General features: G+C 34.8%; 1 protein-coding gene across 7 annotated transcripts in view; it reads right to left on the reverse strand.

Moving 5' to 3' along the window:
* LOC135200982 (plexin A3-like) overlaps positions 1-25,158 on the reverse strand; it is a 112,390-nt gene that overhangs the window by 11,491 nt on the left and 75,741 nt on the right. For 5 of the 7 annotated variants that reach the window (XM_064229774.1, XM_064229772.1, XM_064229773.1 and 2 more), the window contains 20 exons: positions 13,978-14,160; positions 13,518-13,646; positions 11,255-11,485; positions 10,798-10,960; positions 10,075-10,283; positions 9,813-9,938; positions 9,443-9,644; positions 9,023-9,250; positions 6,238-6,401; positions 5,580-5,764; positions 4,914-5,088; positions 4,502-4,621; positions 4,126-4,341; positions 3,764-3,958; positions 3,113-3,359; positions 2,445-2,709; positions 2,115-2,252; positions 1,679-1,892; positions 1,246-1,450; positions 769-1,079 (listed from right to left, as the gene is read on the reverse strand). In XM_064229774.1, the coding sequence (XP_064085844.1) occupies positions 769-1,079; positions 1,246-1,450; positions 1,679-1,892; positions 2,115-2,252; positions 2,445-2,709; positions 3,113-3,359; positions 3,764-3,958; positions 4,126-4,341; positions 4,502-4,621; positions 4,914-5,088; positions 5,580-5,764; positions 6,238-6,401; positions 9,023-9,250; positions 9,443-9,644; positions 9,813-9,938; positions 10,075-10,283; positions 10,798-10,960; positions 11,255-11,485; positions 13,518-13,646; positions 13,978-14,160 (3,906 nt within the window). The remainder of the gene's footprint in view (positions 1-768; positions 1,080-1,245; positions 1,451-1,678; positions 1,893-2,114; positions 2,253-2,444; positions 2,710-3,112; positions 3,360-3,763; positions 3,959-4,125; positions 4,342-4,501; positions 4,622-4,913; positions 5,089-5,579; positions 5,765-6,237; positions 6,402-9,022; positions 9,251-9,442; positions 9,645-9,812; positions 9,939-10,074; positions 10,284-10,797; positions 10,961-11,254; positions 11,486-13,517; positions 13,647-13,977; positions 14,161-25,158) is intronic. The other 2 variants (XM_064229778.1, XM_064229776.1) reach the window with 2 other exon arrangements.

Raw genomic sequence — 25,158 nt, forward strand, 5'->3', positions numbered from 1 at the left:
TAATTTTAAAATTTATTATTATAATTAATGAATCACATGCAACAAAATATTTCCATTTCACTTAGGTATATATCTACATAGAATTAAATTTGGAAAAAATTGAATCTAACTTCTTTGGGCAACAATAATTTCAAGAGCATTACACTCATTATGTATTCTCAACTTTGTGGGTGGCCTGACAAAAAGATTCTAGGTTTTTTTTTTTTTTTTTTGCAGTTTTAATATGTATTTTTATTTGTTGGTTTCACTCGGTCATTTCTACCAAGAAACAAGGGTATTCTACTCTGTGAAGGCTTGATTAGCTCTTATTAATGGCACAGTTCAAATCCCTTTCCTTTGTAACAAATTATTCTTGATCTGTTTGGTTTGTTCAACTTTAAATTCTGAAGTATAGTAATTCTTATTTCCAATTTTTTTTTCTATCAATTGACTTTTCTGTTAAAGCTACACCATGTTACAATAAAGAATTATAATTACAAGTTAAATTTAAAACTTCACAAGATGCCAAAGTTATTTTCTGTTAGTATTCCTCTACTTCCAAAGTTAGTTTAAAACAATGACCACAAAAAAGTTAGGAACGGCAGAAAATTACTGATATTCACTCAAACGCCAATCATACTTAAGATGCAATCTTCTAATTATCAAGAGCATGAGATACATCAGACAAACATATAGTAAAGCAAGGAACAAGTCTGAAAAATAACCACAAATATTGCACTCAAAACAAAAAACAAAAAGGAAATATCAAAAAGGAAAACTGGTTCTAACCTGTTTTATGGAATAACAGACCTTCGTTCCTACCTTGACCCCTGCTTCGTTATCATGGTTTAAGGGAGAGGTTGCTCGTGACAAGGGTGGACTGGCAGAACTAAATTTGCTCAAATTGAGCGTTTCATATTTATGATGAGATTTATCAGATTTATCAGAGAGTATAGACATATAATTATAGATGGACGACTGTTTTGGTATCAATGTAAGTTGAGCCAAATCTGGAACATTATAATGACCCAGAGTATTGAGTTTTTTCCAACCCCCTTCTGGCCGGGTTGTGGTGTCTTCATCGTATAAAATTAGGCGGCCTGCAAGCAAAAAAAAAAAAAATTGTTAAAATACTATACACTAAACTAAAAGTGAAAATGAATACATTGTTATTAAACTATATTTTAATAAGCTATATTTTAATAAGCAAGTTGATTATTCAAGACAATAATGATCACTGTAAAGAAAAGACAATAATAAGCTCACCAGAAGTCCCAGTGCGCCATTCAAGGTCTAAGTCTTCTCTACGTGGCCGCTGAGAGTATGGATAAGAACGATAAATTGCGTCTAAGGATTTTTCTTTGACCTGAGAGATTGTGTCGCAATCCAACACCTTGACTGGAGTTTCACCACCTTCCATAGGTCCATCAACTCCACTCATATACAAGTTGCACATAGACACATAAACAGTCTGCAATATCAAGAATCAAATATTAATTACAATTTGCCTTTATGTGCACACTCAAACTTAACTAGTATTGTAATTAATATCTTATACCAAAAAATACTTCATATTGACAAGATACAGAACTGGAATTTTCAGAAAAACTATGGGAATCCACGATAAACAATGAGCTATGACTACATATAAACAGTTCATCTTCATTTACAATGGCAAGCAAATATAAAAACCTCTTACCATCTCCTTGAAGTCAATACTTTGTCGAATAAGCTTCTCTTCTGACAGCGAGTATCGAGCTTCTGAAGTTACTGCGTCCACAGGACCTTTGTCTACTTGTTGTTTGATTGCTCTAAACAACATGTACAAAGGTTCTCCTGCACACTCCTTCAGAAACTTGTACAAGAGGAAAGTGAACCAAGACGACAACATTTTTTCTGCTACGCTCTCAGTTCTGAGGAAAATTCATTTCTGTTTTAGCAACACATAGAAGAAATACTTACACATAAGGATAAAACTATCCAACTCAGTTTTAGAAAAATGTTACAAAATATAAGAGCAAATATGTTACAACTATAATATACACACTCAGCTGAATGAAATGAGACATGATAATTGATGATAACTTCGAGGAAACTTAAATATACTAATGTTGCTAGCATAAATGACAACATACCTTCTGAACAAAAGCTTTGGATGGATCTTGCCTTCAATACACTTCTCAATAAGCTCTGCTAATAAAGTCTTCAAAATGTCAGAGCAATATTCCATCTTACCCTGCAGTGCCACCATAATTAATGATGCAACATTTACTCTGAAAGAAAAATTACAATTATTTAGTACTATACAAAATCTGACTTATACTAAATCAATTTAATAAAAAAATCATATCAATAAATTGTTGACATATAAGGTTATGAATGTCATCATTTTGCCAAAAATATGTAAAATAACAGAAAAATTTAGTCAAAAGCTTATTAAAACTAAACTATACCTGCACACTTACCGATCTCTCATAGAGAAATAACGATTGGATTCTAGTGTTCGAATAAACAAGAGTAAGAAAGTTTTATTCATGATAAGCTGGCCAAACAGTTTTAGTCCTTTTTCTTTGCGTACAAGATCTGGGCGGTCCATCTGAAGTACAGTGGTTTCTTCCAAATTTGGGAAGAGGATCTTCATTGAGTAAGTACGATACTCCAAGAATGGAATGCCACCACCAATGAGATCGCTTGTAAGGTCAGTCATCTCAGTTTGCAGCTCAGCAAATGCTAAAACATGACAGAAATATACATTAAAAATTTCACAAATGAAAACAAAAATGGAATACAGTTTGTCTTCAATATGTATGTATTATATTGCCTATACTATTACACTAGCTACAATAAACTACCAAATTGACATTCTGGCCAGATAAAACATTTTACGTATATACTCCATTATTCATAACATAATTAAATATTAACATAACTCATTCTCCTTGCATTAGCCTGAAGATTGTTTAGACATTATTATCTTATGATCTGTTTCTACAAAACATTCCTGTCAAATTTAGTATACATACTGTAAATATATCAAAGGTAATGATACAAATAGTGAATATTTATATGCTACAAATGACAACTAAAATGTCAAAGTTTATGTATAATTTTCTGATGAACTCTTAAAACTTACCTTCTTTGCACTCAGCTGCCACCCTCAGTTCCAAGATGTCCATCTGCTCTTGCATACTCTTGAGCACCCTTGAATTCTGATTACTCTTTTGACGATATACAATCAGACAAACCACCAGGATGAGAATCAATACAACAGCACCAACAGATAAACCAATAATCAGCTTCTTTGACAGTGTGCCAACATCAGTTATGCTTGCGTACTTCAAGCGTCCAATTTGGTACCTTAGCTTTTCACCAACAATTACCTGAAATTTAATAAGCTCAAATTCAATATACTTTGCTAAGTTGTTAATAAGAAATGACAGTGGAATTTCACTTTAACAAGGAAAACATCCTAGTGTACAAAATTCATAATGAAAAGCAGATTTTCTTACGTCTATAATGATAAAACTTACAATGAAGAACCCGTGAACAAGAACGTATAACCACAAAGTAAGTGGTTCAATTATATGGCTCTTGTGTACTTTTGATAACAGCAACTGAAGCATACTGCATGTCAAGTAGATGTAGAATTGGCTATAGTATCACTAATGATATTCAACAAAGAAATATCTAAAAATCATACAGGGTAAGAGGAAGCATTTCAGTAACCATCATTTACAAGAAGACAGAAAGAATACTACCACAAAGTATTTCACCTCATACTTACAACAACTTGGGGCAGATGATTTTCATCTTGAGATGGAGGCTGTTCCTTAGGAGGGCGGCAAGTTAACTGGGATCTTGAAAGTGAAGTAACATTGCAGTAATCCTCACCAATATGCACTTTCACATCAATCTCTTGAGATGCACGATCCAAATTTTTCCCATTGATAGTTAGGTAATCTGATTTATAAAGCTTAATCTAGGAAAGAAAAAGAGAAATTTAGTTTCTTGGAAATAATAACCTTAATGCTTCAGAGAAAAGTTGAGAATTATTTAAATATTGTAATAAAAAAAATTTCATGTAGCAGTAAAAAATTTTTATGTAAGCGCCATTTTTCTCATAACTAGCTAATGAATAATCCATACCTGGTCTTCATCTTCAAATGCGAAGTACTCTGGATCTGGGTATACTATAAAGTCAGGAAATCCTGATCGACTTAGATCACGCACAGCTTTTACATGATCCATGATGAAACCATAGTCAAGCCTCATTCCATTTTCATCATTTATTTGTTCATTGGCAATGTTAGAAATCTCTGGAGACAAGCATTCCATCCGTGTGGAATTCTTTACTTCACATGGCTGTAGAGGACAAAGTAGGACATGTAAAACCAATAGCCAAAATACTTTGTTATCTGAGTAAAACATATAGAAGCAAAACCACTTTCTAGCTAAGACAGTAGATTTTCATTGAGTGACAAGACGAGAAGCATCATCATGTAGGTTTTTATAAATTACTTACACTAGTGTACTCCTTTTCCCTGTATACCACATACATCTTTGGCTCCTTAATGACATTAAAGTTTGTTCCATCAACTGTTATAATAATTCCACCTTTTGGTATACCCCTAGGCCCATTTCTCTGTAAAAGAAAATTAAATATATATTAACCAAATGTCCTGTACCATAGCTCCTTTAACTATTAATAAAACAGTCCACAAACCCACAACATTTTAAATATTTCTTATGTAACCAAACAGGAAAAAGAATTTAAAATAAAAAAAAAAAAGCTTGCGTAAAACTGCTGTTGCTTTCAAATTGTACCTGCCTTCAACAAAGAACTGTATTCCCTCCATATTAATGAATACGGTGCACTGGAACGGATTCATGATCTACTAGAAAAAACTATCATACAAAAACATAAGTCTACTCACAAGTCCGGCTTGCCCAGCTCTTCCAGACTTCACTGACTGGATTGTAGGGTCTTCCACATATGTGAAATACTTCCCAAGAAGGCTACGGCGTCCATTGTCGAAAGTCATCTCAATTTCACTTTTCTGGAGACTGGATGATGATGATGTGATGCATGTGGCAACAGTAGCATTTGTACTAGAGAAAACAAAATGAAAGATCATTACAAACACATTGAAATGTATTGGCAATCTTATTCATATTGACACAGACAAACCCTAGGTTAAGTTGATCAAATGAATGAGAAAAAATCTGTGAGGAAAATACAACATTATTTTTGTTATTTAGTTCTTTAACATGATCACCGAGGTAATAAAAATAAGCCATTTACCACAAAGTGCATAATAAGAAAGCATAAAAAGGGAAAGACCTCTTTTATTTCAACAGCACATCAATGTTTAAATAACTATTTTAAACGTTTTTACGCGAGATGGAACTTACACTGTCAAGTAAAAAATACTTTCTAAATTGAGAAATAAAAGTTACACAAGTAAATCCAACTCGTTGATAAAAAAATTCATATGTCCATGATGAGTCTTCCAATCTGTAATAACAACTGTTAATAACAACAGAAACATGAAAAAGGAAAGAAAAGCTGTAAAATAACAACTTTAGAAACACCCTCATACCTCTGTATTTTACATGGGCGTCCACTAATTTTTGCTTCAATGCGACTACCAGCGTTCATGTGTTTTCCAATGATATGAAGAAGAGTCCCACCAGATTTGGGTCCTGACTCAGGAGTCAAGTCCGTAATTTCTGGATTGACAAATCGGTACTTTTGTAATGATTCTCCACGGTATTCTCTAGCAACCTGAAAAAAAACCAATGGAAGAGCTTATAAGCTATAAAACAACATAAGTAACAGTAGAATTTGGAAACAATTTAGGAATATCAAAAATACTAATTTTACAACTGAACTGGTAATCCAATGCACTTTTCTATATAGCTTTTTTAAATGGCGACAGAGAAAGAGAATAGCTTAAATGGACATTTTTAACATTGCCTAATTTTTCCTGCACTACCAGTATATCCTACATATATATATGTAGTATACTCTTCAATTATTTTAACATTTCTTTTCAACAAAATCTATGTACAGAATACAGTAACAAACACCCACAAATAAAAGAATTTGTTCAGCATAATACTGCACAAATCAATAAACACCACTTATAGACAAAAAGTGCAATTCCTTCAGCCTGCAACTATAAATTGCAGATCTCATTTTCAGAAATAAAAGAAAAAAAATATTACACCCTGTTTAACAAAACCCATTTCACATACCTTCACAACTATTGGTCCTTCTTTGTAGTCATTTACCCCAGGACTATCAACCATACAAGTAACTTGCTTAGTCTTGACGTACGAATTGCGATAAGGTTGGCAAGTTATTCCAGCAACAGTTATACCTTCGTAAATGTCGTCTATGTCTTTACCCAAGTTGATTCCTGAAAAGTACATCATGCAAAGTTAGTGAATTGCAGGCGCTGAAAGATTTTGCTTTTCATGTTATAAAATGGAGCTGCGCCGACAGATACTAGGACAGACCGGATGCAGCAACTGCAAATAAAATCATGCATATTAATTTGCAACAATGAAAAATAATTATAAGCAGTCATAATAATCATGCCTGAAAAGAAGTGGTTAGACTCTAAGGTTAAGTATGTGAACTCACAGCTAGCACCATGCACATTCATCTAATGTCAACAAACGACTGGAACTCTATTAGAAGTTTCCACAACCTGTACAGCACTTTTTTACTTATACAGTATGGAGGCTTCTATGTGGCTAAAGTTTTTATGAATTGCTTCGAAACTATTCCAGCATAGTTACGTACAATGATCATATTCTCATCAAATTCCAACTGATGAATTAACATAAATAACTTCAGTTGGTGTTTTTTTTTTTATTGAAGCCCAATCTTTATATTACTATTCCAAATTTTAAATATTATTATTTTCCCTACAAAAATATGATTTGCCTGTCACAACTACATACCAGCATTTGCACAGTACTATGTTGAATTATACTTCAGTGCCATGACCTCATGTACATTACTGCAGTCACAAAGTAAAAGGTTTCAACCAATCAAAAAACAAAGATATATCATTGAAAGAACAATAAAAAACATTAACCAAGAACTACAAAATGTCCAAACAAATGTCTTTCAGTTGTTAATTTTGACCAACTCATTATTACATTACTATTGTCTTTCTTGTACTACATTATAAATACTATTTAGCTTTGCAAGAATTACAGTGTAGCTTCCAATTCAATTGTATGTTAAGATCTATTATTACAAAATGCTGACATGGAACACAGGCAGCCAGTATTAACAAGAAAGATTGATAAATGTTAGCTTCATTAACTTCTTTTTTTAATATAAAGAACCAACACTAAATATTTTACAGCTACACTGATATGGCTCAGTTTTACTTGGCAGGATGCGTATGATTCCTTATCTTTATCCAAGGAATCACACAAAAATTTATTTTTTCATTTATAAGATCAATTTTTATCACAATTCACAGAAATCCAAAACACTTCATATATACGTAATCATTTTAAGTTGATACTGATTGAAAATTTCAATTGTACTTTGTGTGCTTTATTGTAGATCAGAAGCATCATGGATACATTATATGCATAATAAACTAAAATATATATTGTAAAGAAAAATAATTTTTTGCTACATTCTACTTGAGAATTAAGTATAGTATAACAAAACCTTTCCACTACTGAACTAAGTAACTTACTTTTAATAAGTGTTAATAAGAAAATATTTAAGTCATTTGTACTGACTTAACCAACTACATATATATTATGTAGTGTGGTGAAAATACAGCCAGTAATGTGTATTTACTGATATAATTAATACAGTAGTACAACAAACTTGCACCTGGTAAATTTTTCTTTGATTATATTTTACAAGGCTGAGGCAGAATCATTGTTCAAACATGTTGCAGAGAAAAACTGGAATATACACTGCCTCAATAATTTTCAGAAACATTCATAGGTTTTGAAAGATGTGAAGGACAGATCATGTGACAGGATTTGTACTTGGCTTCCTAAAGTTCCAAATTCTTTACAATTTTTTCAAACTTAAGTACTTGGGAAATAAACACTAGTAATGGTGGATAAACACAATTACAGGTACTGTACACCAGTACATACTACATATTGCATTTTAAGCTTTAATGCCTTATTGTCTTACATTCCTTTCAAAGATTTGCATCACCCTTACAAATGTTGAATCTACTGTACATTTGTTTGCTAGTATAAAAACCCTATCCACAAATTTGAGTAATGTTTTGTCTTACAGTAAAGACATAATATTGCTCCAAATATTGTTTCAAACTTACTAAATTAGATATTACTATAAATGACACAAAACTAAGAGAACGAAAAATATCCTTGTAGAATTATATCCAGTAAAATACAGAAGTCTAAGAACAGACCTTAACTAGCATGGTATCATATTAGTCACCTGGGAGACACCCAAAATACCCAAAATTCTAGGTCTTACTGACCAGCACATGGCTTTTTATTTCCAAAGGGCGACAAAATTTAGTTAAGCCAGAGGAAAATCCTTCTCAAGGACACCTGCTAATGGCAGAAGACAATGTTCTTTGTAGATGTTCTATTTTATCCCATACCCTCCTAATCTCCTCTGATATTTCAATCCTGAAACCCTCCAAAAGATCTGTCATTAAGGCAGCTGTATGGTTATTCAACATATATCTAAATTCAGTAAGAGTAAGACTGCCAACTTTGGAATTTTCAAGTTCAGCAGCTCCAACCACTTTTCTTTCTGGTGGAGGTTTATCATCTGCTTCATCTGCTTCATCCCCTGTGCTATAACTCATCTCAGTATATATATCCCTGGATGCTCCATCGGTGCTGTCTGAAACGTGGTGTACAACACAATGAAGATTCTATCATCAACTAAAATGCTAATTCCCAAATTAATATGTTGCATGAACTCCCAACAATACGAAGTGTATCACAAGAAATTCTTAATCGGTTCGTATTATTGTAAACTTACACCTAATAAAACTTAAATTCTTACCTTCAATTGTAACATTAGTTCCTCCATCCCAAGGGCCACTCTTAGGATGGAAATCTGTGATGTTTATGTTAGGACAAGTGCGATCTCGGTCAAGCCAAGATCCACCAGAACACTGATCTTGAACTTCACATCTACCTGTAGACTGACACCAACCACACTGATATCTCTCTGGAAGACTTAGGCACATGCCGCAATTGTCTGCCATTAAGTGACACTGGTACACCAAGACTGTAATGAAAATCAAAACGAATATCATGAAACCTCAAATTTGTTCAGAAAAGATTTCTGAAGGTACCAATGAAGTCTATAGTACCCAGTAGCTTTTGTTATATTTCAAGAAGAAAAAGAATGATTTTGTTATATTTCACAATAAATGAATCCAGTGCTTTTAACAACCCCTTAAATATACAGGATGCCTACCATGAATGTTGTCAGGATTATCAAGGGGCTTAGATCCTCCCCAAATAACTGCAAAAGTAGCATTGGTAGATGGAGCAGCTGTTGTGTAAGCAAACTCCATTCGATCACAGTAGATGGTATCACTTAAAAGATTTGCATTAACACTTGTTACACGGCCTTCAATGTTAAACTGACACACAAACCTTGTCTGTGTGATGAATTGCTGAAATAAAAAAAACTAAGTTATTAAAAATGCCAAGCCTATTACTGTCATATGTATAAAAGATTTAAATTTGAAAAAGTATATATGTACATACAATTAAGGGCACAAAAATATTCTGTACAATACTACTAAAGTCCCAAATGACAAAAAAAATTACTTTCTACTTACAGCAATATTATCAACCTTGACTTTGATTGACTTATCAGTACCAGACGAAACGAGAATTTCTTTACTTTCCACAAACGTGATTCTTGGACAGAATGAGGGACCACTTCGAATACTTGGTCCAACTCGCTGAAACACAGAGTATCATTAAAAAGATGCAAAACGTTCTCTATGTTTTTGTACTACCAATTGAAAACAAATGTAATAAAATTGGACAAATTTTCTTTTCACATCTAAGGAAAAAATTAAAGGATTACAAACTCACATTTACACCATTGACCAAAACATCATTTCTACAATTCTCTGCTGAATCATGAGTGCACCTGTGCCCATCCACACACCAGTCACAAGGGAAGGGAGATGAAACACACTCCGTACAGGAACTATATGTATTGCAGTCAAAGAAAGTAAAGTTTGTGGAAACAAATTCAGGTCCCTCAGACTTTCGAACAGAGAGTTTGGCTGTGAAATGATCTGAAAAATAATAATATAATTATATTGAATAAAATGGCAAACCTATCACTGTCTAACTACATACTATGATTCACAGAACAATATAGGACAGTATTCCAATAATTAGATATTGAAGAGACAAACAGGTAAACATAGCCTGTAATGAATAATGCACGGCCCATTATAAAGAGCACACTGCTTTTAACATGAACACTCAAAGTACTGCATATGGCAATTTTCATAATTTAACTTCAAATTTTTTTGTAAAATGTCATCTACAAATGAACACAAGAAGCAGTGGAATCTGAATGTCAACAATACACAAAGTTCACAATAGCTTGCTTGTGTTATCTTGATTTTCAAACTAAATTGGAATAATTAAGATCTGAGAAAAATTATGCCAACATTGATCTTTTCAAAGACCTGAGAAAAGATCTAGAATTAACAAATACTCCAAATGGTGATGATGAACTACAAAATTCAAAATGTAATACTTTATTTGGTTATATTTGATTCTACAGGGTAGAGTACTCACGTTCATTTTGGGGTATATCAGGTAACATATCATTTCTCGGAGTAGTACAAGAAACTCCTTGTGCTGTGCGCTTTGCCTCGGTGGTTAAATCTTTGTTCATGGCACTAAATACACATTGTAAGGAGCCTTCCACAGATGGGAGATTGTCAATCATCAAAGAAAGCTGTTGGAGGATAGGTAGGGTTTAACACATCCTTAATTAAAAATAAATTTTCCTAATTACAATTATAACAATTCTGGGTTCTAAGCACCCCTCTAACTACAACATCCAATCCAAAGACATGAAACCACTTGCATCATAAATTAAATACATAATCCATTACACCTTTCTATAAAACGTGAATAAAAAAAATTGTTTTGATAGTATAGTCGCTGTATCATTGAGGACTCAACAGTGACTACCAAAAATAGGTTTCTCCAATGTCAAAACCTGTTCATTTTTTTTTTTTAGACTTACTGTTCTGGCAGTAGTCCTCTGCAGCTTGTCAGGCATGACCTGAGTGATGGTGGTACATCTCCCAGTCTTGTAGCTGACCCAATGCTGAGGGTCCTGCGTGGCATCGCGGCAGTCCCTCCGAAGGGAGCATTTGTTCTCCAAAGAACACCATCCACAGTAAGGATCTCTTGCCCCAAGACACTGGTTACATCCCTCATAAATGCTGCATTCTTGTGCTTTCACCTTCGATATCTGATAGAGAGAAAATAAGTATGAAAAGGCAAAAAAGAACTGTAATGCTAAGAAAAAGAATTAATTAACTGGTACTAAAGGCTAGAGTGCATCAAAATTGTGGAAAAGAAAATTCCTATGAATCAAACTCTTCAAATGAACACTAATTTCCAGAAATCAGCAATGCTGGGAAATACACTTAAATGATGGCTCTAAGGGTTCTAATTTGGGAGCTTTATTGCAATGGTATTACTATCTGGATTAGACAGTGCTCCATAAGAGAGATGTACTGGGAGTATTAAATTTCAAGGGAAACTGGACAGCCAGGCTCCTATAGGTCCACATACCTAATTTTGTTTAACCTACTACATACTGCGCTAAGAGATCACAATATTGTCAAAAACAGCGTGATATTGCACAATATCATTGTTTGATTCTTGACACTTGTCTAACTGACCACAAATGAGATATCAAAGACCTCTCCAGGATAGTCATGTTGCTTAGTTTGGAGTTCATTACCTGTTGGATGTTTTACAATTGTTTCCTTTGCTTTTCTTCAGTGATCTTAATAAGATGGAATATTTAACGAGAAATAGTTTCCTCTGAATATTTAATGAGAAATAGTTTCCTCTGAAAATTTAATGAGAAATAGTTTCCTCTGAATATTTAATAAGAAATAGTTTCCTCTGAATATTTAATGAGAAATGGCTTTCTCTGAATATTTAATTAGAAATAGCTTTCTCTGAATATTTAATGAGAAATGGCTTTCTCTGAATATTTAATTAGAAATCATTTTATCTGAATATTTAATGAGAAATGGCTTTCTCTGAATATTTAATGAGTAATAGTTTTCTCTGAATATTTAATGAGAAATGGCTTTCTCTGAATATTTAATGAGAAAAAGCTTTCTCTGAATATTTAATGAGAAATGACTTTCTCTGAATATTTAATTAGAAATAGTTTTCTATGAATATTTAATGAGTAATAGTTTTCTCTGAATATTTAATGAGAAATGGCTTCCTCTGAATATATAATGAGAAAAAGCTTTCTCTGAATATTTAATGAGAAATGACTTTCTCTGAATATTTAATTAGAAATAGTTTTCTCTGAATATTTAATGAGAAATGGCTTTCTCTGAATATTTAATGAGAAATGGCTTTCTCTGAATATTTAATGAGAAATAGTTTTCTCTGAATATTTAATGAGAAATAGTTTTCTCTGAATATTTAATGAGAAATAGTTTTCTCTGAATATTTAATGAGAAATGGCTTTCTCTGAATATTTAATGAGAAATAGCTTTCTCTGAATATTTAATGAGAAATAGCTTTCTCTGAATATTTAATGAGAAATAACTTCCTCTATTACATTTTAGAACTGAACAAGTTAATACATATATATTTGAAGCATCTACTAATGTCATTAATTTTAAGGAATCACCAAACACTTGAAGATTTTTAAGAAATCACCATAAGAGATCGACCAGCCCCTCCCCCTCCCAAAACAACACTGGAACGAAAGTGGTCAGGATAACTGGGTATATGTGTCAATTACTGTCTTGGCAAAAAGAAATTTACCACAAAAAAGTCACAGCTACTTAGGTTAAAGAATGCAGCTGGACTTATATCTCAAACATACATTTCTTCAGGGAATGTGTACATTTCTTCAGGGAATGTGATAAGTGTATTACAAGTACATACTGTATTTTACTTTTGAGGGACCAATACTGCTTTTCACTTTCTTTTGATTGTGTACACTGAAGACAAATCTTTAATTATTTCTTATATGCTCCCAGCTAGGATTACTTTTCAGATTTGAAGGAATTTATGAGTTTTTGTTAAATATCTTCTATTTCTGCAGTTTTGGGGGTGCAGTTGGAGTCCAGTACTATTGCTCTTAAAGAGGCTCCATACCTAACAAGTTATGCAACATGATTTTGGAAACATTCTCTACAATTAATCAGTCCTTACAATTGAAAAGTTGAAAAAAAGGAGAAGACCAAAATGACAATGTTAAAGAGAGAAAACATGAAAAACAAGATATGAAATGCACATACTTTATTGTCGGTCATCACATAAAGATGGTCGCCGGCTTTGTCGAAGTACATGTCTTGCCTAACAGGCGAATCTTCATCGACGACTATGTCGTCATATTCTAAAGCATTGTTCTGGTTTTCTATCACAACCTGTAACACAACATCCAAAATACTGAAACTTTAAAAATAACATTTCTTTACAGACACGTATATCTTTAATCATAAAAAATACATGCATTCAGCAAGTAGGAATCTATTTTCTATTCTATTTTCTATAGTTAACATTCTTTCTTACTTTAGTATCTGCAACTTCATTTACTAAAGAGTGGCAGATGAATAACCTTTGATTATGGTACTATCATTACTGAGCAAGGTCAATAGATTTACACCTAATTAAAGTGCTGCCAAATGCAAATTTGTCAAAGATACTGGGAAGCACAGCCTAAAGTATCCTGAAGTGTTATCAGAATTGCATCCTAACCTTCTTTAAATGTCCCTGAGAAGTGCCGAGGAAGACGACGGTGTACACTTCCGTTGAAGTGGCAGCCACAGCCGTCAGACGCGTAGGGAATGTGAGTATTGCAAGACCTTCTACAGGCTGCTCACCGCCTAATGGTGTGTTCACATCCATACCACAGAAATCCTCATTTAGGTCATTTATCCTCTGCAAAAGAAACATCATAAAATTAGCAGGGAAGCTGGAAACTTTTCGTGTGTGTATGTGTGTGGGAGAATACAGAGCAAAAACAATAAATTATTTATCTAAGATACGCGATTATAATAATTTTGGTGAGTGACCTATACCCTCGAAAGCCACGCACTGGGGTATTCTCTGTCATTCAGCACTTCAGATTTGAAAATAGGAGTTGGGGTCGTTGGACAGTAATAGAGGAAGGGAAGTGGGAATGGAGGCATGTGAAAGGCTAAAAATTCGGAGCAATGAATGGCTGAAGGAATGTGCAAACAACCTTTAGTAATGCCTACAATGAACCATGTGAGGGGGGATTGTTGTAGAGTGCTCAATTTGGAAATGTTAAGAGGAGAGGAGAGAAGACCTAGAAAGTGTTTTACTGTATAAATGGATTGTAAGAGATACTGCCAAAAAAAACCTGAAAACGTAAAAGTAAGAGCATGCAAGAGAGCTGAGAAAGGCAGTGCAAAGTTTTTCACAAGAGGTTCATCCAGGATTCAGCTCCATCCCCTTTACATAATTCCTTGCTGAAGCCAGCAGAGGAGAGAGGATATTTTTTTTTTTTTTTTTTTTTTTAAAGGAAACAAGCTCGAGTTGCTACTGGATCCACCCAGAATCAAACTTCGGACTCACCACCTAGCGCTGTGTATGTGTATATATATCTATCACTGATTGTTTAAACTATACAAAACTTAATTATTAGCTTGGGTAATACTGTCCCCCATTCATTTAGTTCAAAAAACTGTCTCACCAATAATTTTACTACCTTTGGTGATAAGACCTAAAACAAGTCAAATATTTCACACCTCTGACCAGAGCAGCTATCTCAATCATTTTAGGATTTATAGTATAGAATCACATTTTGATACAGTAGTATTCAGTAAATACACTTACAAACACACTATCATCTGCATATTAACACTAAAATTTCCCTTTTCGACGCGAATAAGCAAATGAATATAAAATTACATATTTTACCTCGCAATACGATGTTGAAATAACCAGATAATTACATCTGTGGGAGATCTTTCCAAAACACCACTCTCCACAACAGATGCTCTCAGCACCTGAAGTTAGCAGAACAAAAGAAAACACCTGCACAGTGAGATACCATAGGTAGACATGATCATCCTTTTACATGAACAGCTATTTCCCTTACTCTTATACACAAAAGTTACTTTTAGTCCAAAACACCAAAATAACTACAAGACTATTAATAGTAACCATCAGTACTAGGGAGCACTGCTAAACAGTTCTTTTTAAACCTGGTGTCAATAATGGAAATACTCTAAAGGGCGAAGAATATGACAACCAGATCTGAACCTTACAAACCTTTTAAACAGGCCTTCAACACATGAAGTGCATCTTTAAACTTTCCTGTCAATGAAAGATAGATCTTTGGCATTCAGGATAACATTAAGTAACATCATTTTCACTGTATTTTATAGAACTTCAATACACTATTATAATTTTAAATCCACATTCAACATCTTAAACTTTATGTGTGTATATATATATATATATATATATAATATATATATATATATATATATATATATATATATATATATATATATATATATATATATATATATATATATATATATTTCAAATAATAGATCAATGGAAATTATAGGTCAAGCTGTTAATTTAAGTTATACTGTGTATATATATATATATACCATATATATATATATATATATATATATATATATCTATATATATATATATATATATATATATATATATATACTGTGCAAACACTGTAATCACAAAATCCAGAGATAGTTAGCGGTGAAAAAATACAAATCCGGTTTGCTCACCCTTAAGATCAAACAAACAAATACACAAACACACCCATTCCCCATCCCCTTGACTATCGATTGACAGTGTTGCCAACGCGGACACAAAAGAGCTGGCAAACACAAGCAGTCTCTCTCTCTCTCTCTCTCTCTCTCTCTCTCTCTCTCTCTCTCTCTCTCTCTCATTCACAAGGCGACGGGAATGTTTCACTCTCTGTATATAACTGTCGTTGTCTCACTCGTCTTCCACCCTCCCAAATCCTACTTCAAGTTGCCTGACCAGGGCTACATTGCCTCTAATCAACTGACACTAGCCCAGAGTTTCACAAACGAAGATAAAGAGCATTCTATGCAAGAACCAAGTGTATTCATGAGATTGGGGCCTTGCTATGTGTAGGTGCGTGTTCATACACGAGTGTAAAGCATACAGTAAGCATAAAATATGAAGCCTACATCAACGTACGGATATTGACCGAGGAGTCAAAACACCAGATCCCGTACGAAACACCAAACAGCACTATCTCAGCTGAACGCATTTGCTTGAATGACATAATCGAACTTGCATGTTCAGGCACCGTAACGATATATCCATCATAAAGGACCAAGCATTTTCTGCAAGGGTGGACAAAAGATGTGGAATAATGCGGAAAGTAACAAAGGGTGATGCAACAAAAGAACTACGAGTCTTACTACTTTTTTTTTTAATAAAACGTCACCATACCAATAACGTGTATTATTATTATATTATTATTATTGTATGGCTGAAAAATTACAAACGACGATGGCACTAATATCTAAGTAATAATGCAAGTGCATCGTATTACTGTCTTGCATTGTCTTGATTCAGGCCTTGTGATAATTAAATGTCGTGTTAATTAAACTTAATCTATTAAACACAAAAACTAATGCATGTGTACACATATCTAGTATATTATTACTGCAGCGGATGTTTTTCCTCTCGCTTTTCTATTTTATTAATCGTATACGATATCATGTATAATTATGTCTAACCATGACCATTACTCATTTCCACTGTTGAGTGTAACATAATTAAGGGATAAACAAGTTTATAAAAAATAAGTTAATTTGATATGGTCTCCATCTGGTAGGGTAAAACAACAACGACTATAAAAAAGGATTACGACTAGAATGGTTGAGAGAATTCTTATAGATATATATATATATATATATATATATATATATATATATATATATATATATATATATATATGTATATGTATAATATAGAATATGTTTTAGTTTCTCTTATGCGTGTGCACAGGCAAGCGCAAAGCTTAGCGACAAGCTCGATATGAAGGCCACGAATATTAGATGAATCAGCCATCGCCTTGCTACCTTTACCAAGCATTTCTACCTGATCTTCGCATGTCGCTGTACAGTCAGTCACACCCTGTGCTCATTCACAAAACGTGGATACGACGAAGTAAGGAGTTCCAAACATGCGTATAAATGTCCGAGCTTTATTCGACTTCCTACAACTGACGCGTTCACCCTTAGTATGAAAAGTCAGATCGTTATTTTTATGTCATAAAAGCGATAAAAATCACTCATATTTAATTATCAAGGAAATAATTAAGAATAGTTTTTGCAACCTAATAATAAGCAAGAGACTTACCCCCAACAAAAAGTAGAATTGAATAAAAGAGTGAAATGACAAGGAAAGCCAAATTCCCAAAAAATCTCAAGTAATAACGTTGTCAGACTGGGTAATGTGACAGAAAACACAACTTTAGAAAGCGCACACCTTCCTTATCTCCCGTTCTCGACAAATGTTACTTCATTCTCAATAAAAGAGAAATTCAATATAAAAAATGAAAACAAATTTTTGGGCCCTATATGCTTCCCATTTCAAACTGACTGCGCCGATGTCCATGGAAGGCAAATTTCAAGGTCGAACTACCACTGAAGTAGTAAAAGGTTTGAGAGTTACCACTGAAATACTATATACAGAAATGGTAAAAGTTTTGAGAGCTACCACTGAATTAGTAAAGGTTTTGAGAGCCACCATTGAATTAGTAGAGGTTTTGAGAGCTACCACTGAAGCAGTACAAGTTTTGAGAGCTACCACTGAAGTAGTAAGGTTTTGAGAGCTATCACTGAAGTAGTAAAGGGTTTGAGAGCTACCATTGAAGTAGCACAGGTTTTGAGAGCTACCACTGAAGTAGTAAAGGGTTTGAGAGCTACCACTGAAGTAGTACAGGTTTTGAGAGCTACCACTGAAGTAGTACAGGTTTTGAGAGCTACCACTGAAGTAGTAAAGGGTTTGAGAGCTACCACTGAAGTAGTAAAGGGTTTGAGAGCTACCACTGAAGTAGTACAGGTTTTGAGGGCTACCACTGAAGTAGTAAAGGTTTTGAGAGCTACCACTCAAGTAGTAAAGGTTTTGAGAGCTACCACTGAAGTAGTAAAGGGTTTGAGAGCTACCACTGAAGTAGTAAAGGTTTTGAGAGCTACCACTGAAGTAGTACAGGTTTTGAGAGCTACCAATGAAGTAGTAAAGGTTTTGAGAGCTACCACTGAAGTAGTACAGGTTTTGAGAGCTACCAATGAAGTAGTAAAGGTTTTGAGAGCTACCAATGAAGTAGTAAAGGTTTTGAGAGCTACAATGAAGTAGTAAAGGTTTTGAGAGCTACCAATGAAGTAGTAAAGGTTTTGAGAGCTACCACTGAAGTAGTAAAGGGTTTGAGAGCTACCACTGAAGTAGTACAGGTTTTGAGAGCTACCACTGAAGTAGTACAGGTTTTGAGAGCTACCACTGAAGTAGTAAAGGGTTTGAGAGCTACCACTGAAGTAGTAAAGGGTTTGAGAGCTACCACTGAAGTAGTACAGGTTTTGAGGGCTACCACTGAAGTAGTAAAGGTTTTGAGAGCTACCACTCAAGTAGTAAAGGTTTTGAGAGCTACCACTGAAGTAGTAAAGGGTTTGAGAGCTACCACTGAAGTAGTAAAGGTTTTGAGAGCTACCACTGAAGTAGTAAAGGTTTTGAGAGCTACCACTGAAGTAGTACAGGTTTTGAGAGCTACCAATGAAGTAGTAAAGGTTTTGAGAGCTACCACTGAAGTAGTACAGGTTTTGAGAGCTACCAATGAAGTAGTAAAGGTTTTGAGAGCTACCACTGAAGTAGTAAAGGTTTTGAGAGCTACCACTGTAGTAGTAAAGGTTTTGAGAGCTACCACTGTAGTAGTAAAGGTTTTGAGAGCTACCACTGAAGTAGATGGTTTGGTAAGATAAATCGAGCACATGCCATTTGGAATCAAATTCCCAGGCAAAATACAAACCAACTTTTCAATATTACACCCAATGAGGCAAAAAATACGATCTTCGTTAAATACCAAAGAACAGAAAATGGTTTTAATTTAAAACGAAGCTTAACCCGGGTCCTTATATAAAAAAATAAACTGCTATCACGATGACAATTCGCTATCCAAAGTATTTCCTTTACTTCATTCTATTTAACTACTATGAAAAGTACTCGAACACATTACATGGCAACAGGAGAATTAGGCACTGTGCCACAAAGTGAACATTCCTTCATTATTCTGCTGATCATGTTACTCAGACCCTTTCACAAACTAGGTTTCACTATTTCACACGTACATGTAAACAGGCACGCATGCATTGGACATACGTGTGTGCAACCACGCACATTCAAGTGTGTATATACATACATAAAACCTGGCCTCTAAAATGAATAAATATTGATTTTAACTGTAAATCTGCTCGATCGACAAAGACCAAAAAAACAGCGGCGAATAGTGGCAACATCTCAGTCCTGGCCTTCCCCCCGAAAACTGCCACAGCCCAACTTCGACCCAATAAACAGCCTTCTCTTCCTCACACCAGCTGGATCATGTGACACAGGCGTCGCCCTGCGTCATTTCGACCGTACAACCTGAACTACAGAGCACACTCGCTCGATTGATGGACGGATGGATGGAGGCTGGATGGCTGCATCTCCCTTGCAGGGGGCCCTTCTCGCTTTCCGTCCACACATCACGAACAGATTAAGAGAACAAGGAACTACTGGAGGAGCAAATTATATTTCGTACAACTGTTACTACTGGAAACTACCCGAGAGTGAGAGGGAGAGAGGGAGGGAGGAAGAACGAGAGTGAGAGAGGCTGACTTTGCCGATTCAATAAATTTTATTGAAAATTCCAAGTACTTTCAATTTCATCGGGATGGCAATAAAAGCTAAACCCGGAAATTGAAGAGCTCGAATCCCCTTCCTTGGGCGATTTACCTCTCTTACTTCACCAGCAAATTCTTAACGAAGGGACGAGCAGGGAGTAGAGTCAGTCGCAGGGGCGGGAAAGGAGGATGAATGATATTCTCTCTCTCTCGCTCTCTCTCTCTCTCTCTCTATATATATATATATATATATATATATATATATATATATATATATATAATATATATATAACCTGTTACAGCCTCATTCACCCTTTCACTACTGAATTTAAGTTAAATGCTTTCTTTCTATCTTCCCTTCTCCTCTCCCTTCCAAACCTTTTCGTTCCCCATTCTTTCTACATAACCAAAACATTCTTACAACCTCTATAGTCTATACTAAGGTAATCTTTTTTAATATTTTCAGTTTGAATCTCTCGGCCTTTCAATTTTTCCTCCTCTACACGATTACATAATCAAACAATTTACCCCTAACAACTTTTACCTTCATGTTTTACTCTTATTTCACACATTCCAGCTTCTACTTTCATCTTTCCAACCTTCTGCCAGAGATTCGGCTTCCTTCCTTCCTTCCTTCACTCAATGTCGCATCCTACCATTACCTGATACATTAATTCAAAAGTAGCCACATAAATCAATCACTACCATTCTTCCACGACCCATATTGGCATCCGTGGCTGCATTTTCCTGGCTTCACTTTACCCTTATCCCTATAACTCGTCACAACATTTACTTCCAACTTTTTCCTCTTACAAACAATTTGTAACTCGATCTGTTTCTCCAATGAATTTGTCTTATGGAAGAGGTTACACTGAAAAAAAAAACCGTGTACGGATTCGAATTATTGAGGAAGTAGGCAAAACCAGAAATTTGTGGAATGAAATTACAGTATACCTTGTAAGTCACGTTACACAGCATATAAAGTGCGTAATGGGACGGTGGATCGTGATGTTAAAGAAGCGTCTGTGAATGTTATAACTGGCAATGAAACTCATTCTTTCATTACAAATTGAAGGCTGAATGGCAGCAGTGTCTAGTGTCGAATATCTGACTTCAAGTCCCAAGCTTTCACATTATTACTGTTATACTACTGAACATTTCTTAACGGCTTCCAGTTCTCACAGAAAACATATATTCACATTTCAAAGTAATGCACGTACCGTATAAAAACACAGACACAAGTGGCTTTTCCATGTATCAAGTCAAGCACAAACAAAAGGCACGGCTTCCCAGCGATCCCGACCTCATAAAAAAAGGAAACAAAAAAGGTGGCACGCCCCTTACATAAAGGATTTTGGGGCTTCCTTGGAAGTCCCACTGGACGAAAAATTCCAATGGCTTCTACGATCAGTGTCAAGTTTACCAGATGAGAATCCTTCTATCCGATCTGGGTTTCCCGCGCAGGGAATATGCAGGGAGTTAATCTTACACAGGAAGAGAAAGTGAACACAAAATCTACAAGTCTGACAAAATAAAATAAGAGAATATACAAACTGCGCAAAAACTACCTATATCTTGTAAGAATACATATTAACATATACATAGTATACACGTTACTCGTAGGCTACGTGGGTAATTCAAAGTTGTTCAGAGGTTGTGATGTACTCTTTTTAGAAGACTTGTAGACTGTGGTGTTGTGTGGTTTGTCTGCGTTGCTGTGTGATGCATCCAGCACATGTACAAAGCCGATTCTTTACAAACAAATACTCGTTATACAACATACACTATGAACATCACATTACAGTGTAGCCTCTTACTATATATTCAACCACGCTCTTGCGTATATTGCGGCGGACTGCTTTAATAATTCATATGCTATGCTAAATCGTATACATTAAACACTTACACGTTTACACTACAGCCATATATATTCTCACGACTGCACACCAAAATTTAGGTTACAACTTAGTTACTTTAACAGCAATTTGTCGTGACTAGACCAACGTCAATAATAACAATATATACCGAAGATAGTTGCTGTTATTGATTAAGCTGGCCTTGTACCAGCACGGGCTCTTGCTCATAAAGCAGCCCGTAAATGAAGAACACTACATACAGCGCTTCCAATCCTCCTCGTCCTTTTCTCCGAGACGCTGTCTATCTATCTATCTATCTATCGCTGATCGACATTCAAGCGTAAATCCTGAATAATGTGACAAACATGAAGGCCACAGACAACCAAATGAAAGCTGCTTGAACTCGATCCGTCTTTGTATATTGCCGTCATATTTTTTCTTTTTCTTAAATAATAACGTTAAGCAATCGATGATGGCAACCAACTGCATAGTGCAAGTCACCACTTTGAGCTGACGATCACAATTTTCAACTAGAAGTACATACTCGTATTAGTGGTGGTGGTGGTAGCACCCGTCCACACAGATGGTAGTTGGCAAGAGTTAAGTTTTTATCTTTGCTATGTTCCACAAAACGACAAAAAGGTTTTTTTTCACAAAACGACACAAGTTTTTTTTTTTTCTACTTTTTTTTAACACCTACTTTCAGAGTGGACTTCCAGGGACCTGGATCATATTCGTATTCATCACCCGCTCTAACCTTGAATAATTTCGACAACTTCGGCGTTACACCATCGCAACTAGCAACGTAATGACAAGTTGCCAGATTATAATGTACCACCTTTGTCGAAGTGGTGTACAAACCCCGAAAGCTGATGGAAGAGAATAATTTAAAATGTCTACATGTACTTTGAAATAGTTTTATTTTAATTAAGGAATGATCTTGTTTTTCCACAAGTTTGTTCTGAACTGCACGACCTATATCTATCTATTTATCTCTATATGCAAACATATAGATATATAGATAGTGAATTCCACGGAGAAAATAACACGCATGTTATCTTCCTGTGGGTTTCACTTATGCTAATATCATGAGCATCTTGCGAATATATATATATGTATATATATATATATATATATATATATATATATATATCTATCTATATGTATGTGTGTGTTTGTGTGTGTTTGTGTGTGTGTGTGTAAAGGGTCCATAAAACACATCAAACAAGACCATAGTTTTTAGTTAAAACGAAACGTTTGACTAGACTATGGCTTTGTTGTGATATGTTCTATGGACCCTACTGTATGCCTTTTCATATCTTCACCTGGATCCGTATATACCATTATATATATATATATATATATATATATATATATATATATATATATTATATATATATATATATATATATATATATGAAGAGGGAGACACTAGTCTCTGAAATATAGTATTTCTCTCTATATATTTTGGTGTTTTTACGGGCTCCTTTTATTAGATGGAATTCTGTTATAACAGAACATTTTTAACCAGTCATATATATATATATATATATATATATATTATTATATCTATATATATTAATATATCATATATAAATATATATATATATATATTAGTATATATATATTATATATTACACATACACACACACACACACAGACACAAGTATATGGATGTGCGTAGCACACTTAAAAGCACGCTTATGTCCAGTGGTGTATATACACATCCATGTTTTATAAGAATTGCTACGGTCAGCGAAGGTGCTATATGCATTTAAAACACTTTCACCTTCACAGGTGCTAACCATGTATGCAAGCGCAGGCACTCGTACAAGACTTCACGCACTTCATGCTTACTCAATTTCATGGTGAAATATGTGGGGCACTTTCAATTGTTTACAGTAAAAAATAACAATAACACTATTGTTGTTTATATCTCAATTCATTACAATCACAATCTGACCCCGTTAACTGACATAATTATACTAACTAAATAACCATTCAAATAGGCGTGTTCTTGTATTAGGACGGTAAACATCAACATTGCAAATGCACTCAATGGATTCCATAGGTCCTTTTTGCCCTTCTGTTAACCAATTCAAACCTCTAAGATTGAATTTCGATACTTTTAAATAAGTTCACATACGTGTTTTATTTGCCAAAGTTACGTTTCCAGTTAAAATTTCAGCTTGAATAACGTGTCTTAGAAGTATGTACACCAGTAGTTTTCAGACAACTGATTTTAAGGTCAAACATTTATTTCCCATAGGCATTACTCAAGGATCTTTACAGCGCCCCTTCGGCCACTTGTAGCTGCAACAAAAATATTATTAGAGCAACTTGTACTGTGGCAAAGGTAGGAAACGCTACCTTGAAACTTGAGGCTTTCCCTCTGTGGCGTGGTTGGTATGGTACCGGCGTGCCACCTCGGTGGCCGCGAGTTCGATTCTCGAGTATTCCATTGAGGAGTGAGAGATGTGTATTTCTGGTGACAGAAGTTCACTCTCGCGTGGTTCGCAAGTCACGTAAAGCCGTTGGTCCCGTTGCTGAAGAACCACTGGTTCCATGCAACGTAAAAACACCACACAAACAAACAAACCTAATAGTAAGTATATTAAGAAGACCCACTCTAGATGTTGATAGAGAAATAGTAATTGAGGCTGGATCACCTGCATACACTAAATTCATGTTTTATTTATTATTATAATTACGCCATTTCACTGTTTCAATTTGTTTGGTTTTAAGTACAGATCTCAGCAGGGACGATTCCCTCTCTGGCGGGCCCTTGTACGTTTTCATAATAAGGGGCTTCTTATATTTTATAATAATTGTCTTTTTGTGTTTTCTTGTCAGTATCGTAGCTCCTGTAGAATAGGAGCGTCATGTGCTGTTTTTTTCAATTGCTGTCTTCTTGTATGATCTTCACTTCAGGCGGCATTTTGTTGTAGGGTCTAGGCTACTTAAGCAAGAGAGAGAGAGAGAGAGAGAGAGAGAGAGAGAGAGAGAGAAAGATGAGAGAGAGAGAGAGACGAGAGAGAGAGAGAGAGAGAGAGAGAGAGAGAGAGAGTAAATACATAACATCGTCCCTTAAAAAGTGTCAAAGCGATCAGGATTTGCAAAACATTTCGTAATTGATACATCAGTCTTTAAAAGTGAACGCA

This window comes from Macrobrachium nipponense, chromosome 27 (assembly GCF_015104395.2).
Source record: "Macrobrachium nipponense isolate FS-2020 chromosome 27, ASM1510439v2, whole genome shotgun sequence".
Lineage (NCBI taxonomy): Eukaryota > Metazoa > Arthropoda > Malacostraca > Decapoda > Palaemonidae > Macrobrachium > Macrobrachium nipponense.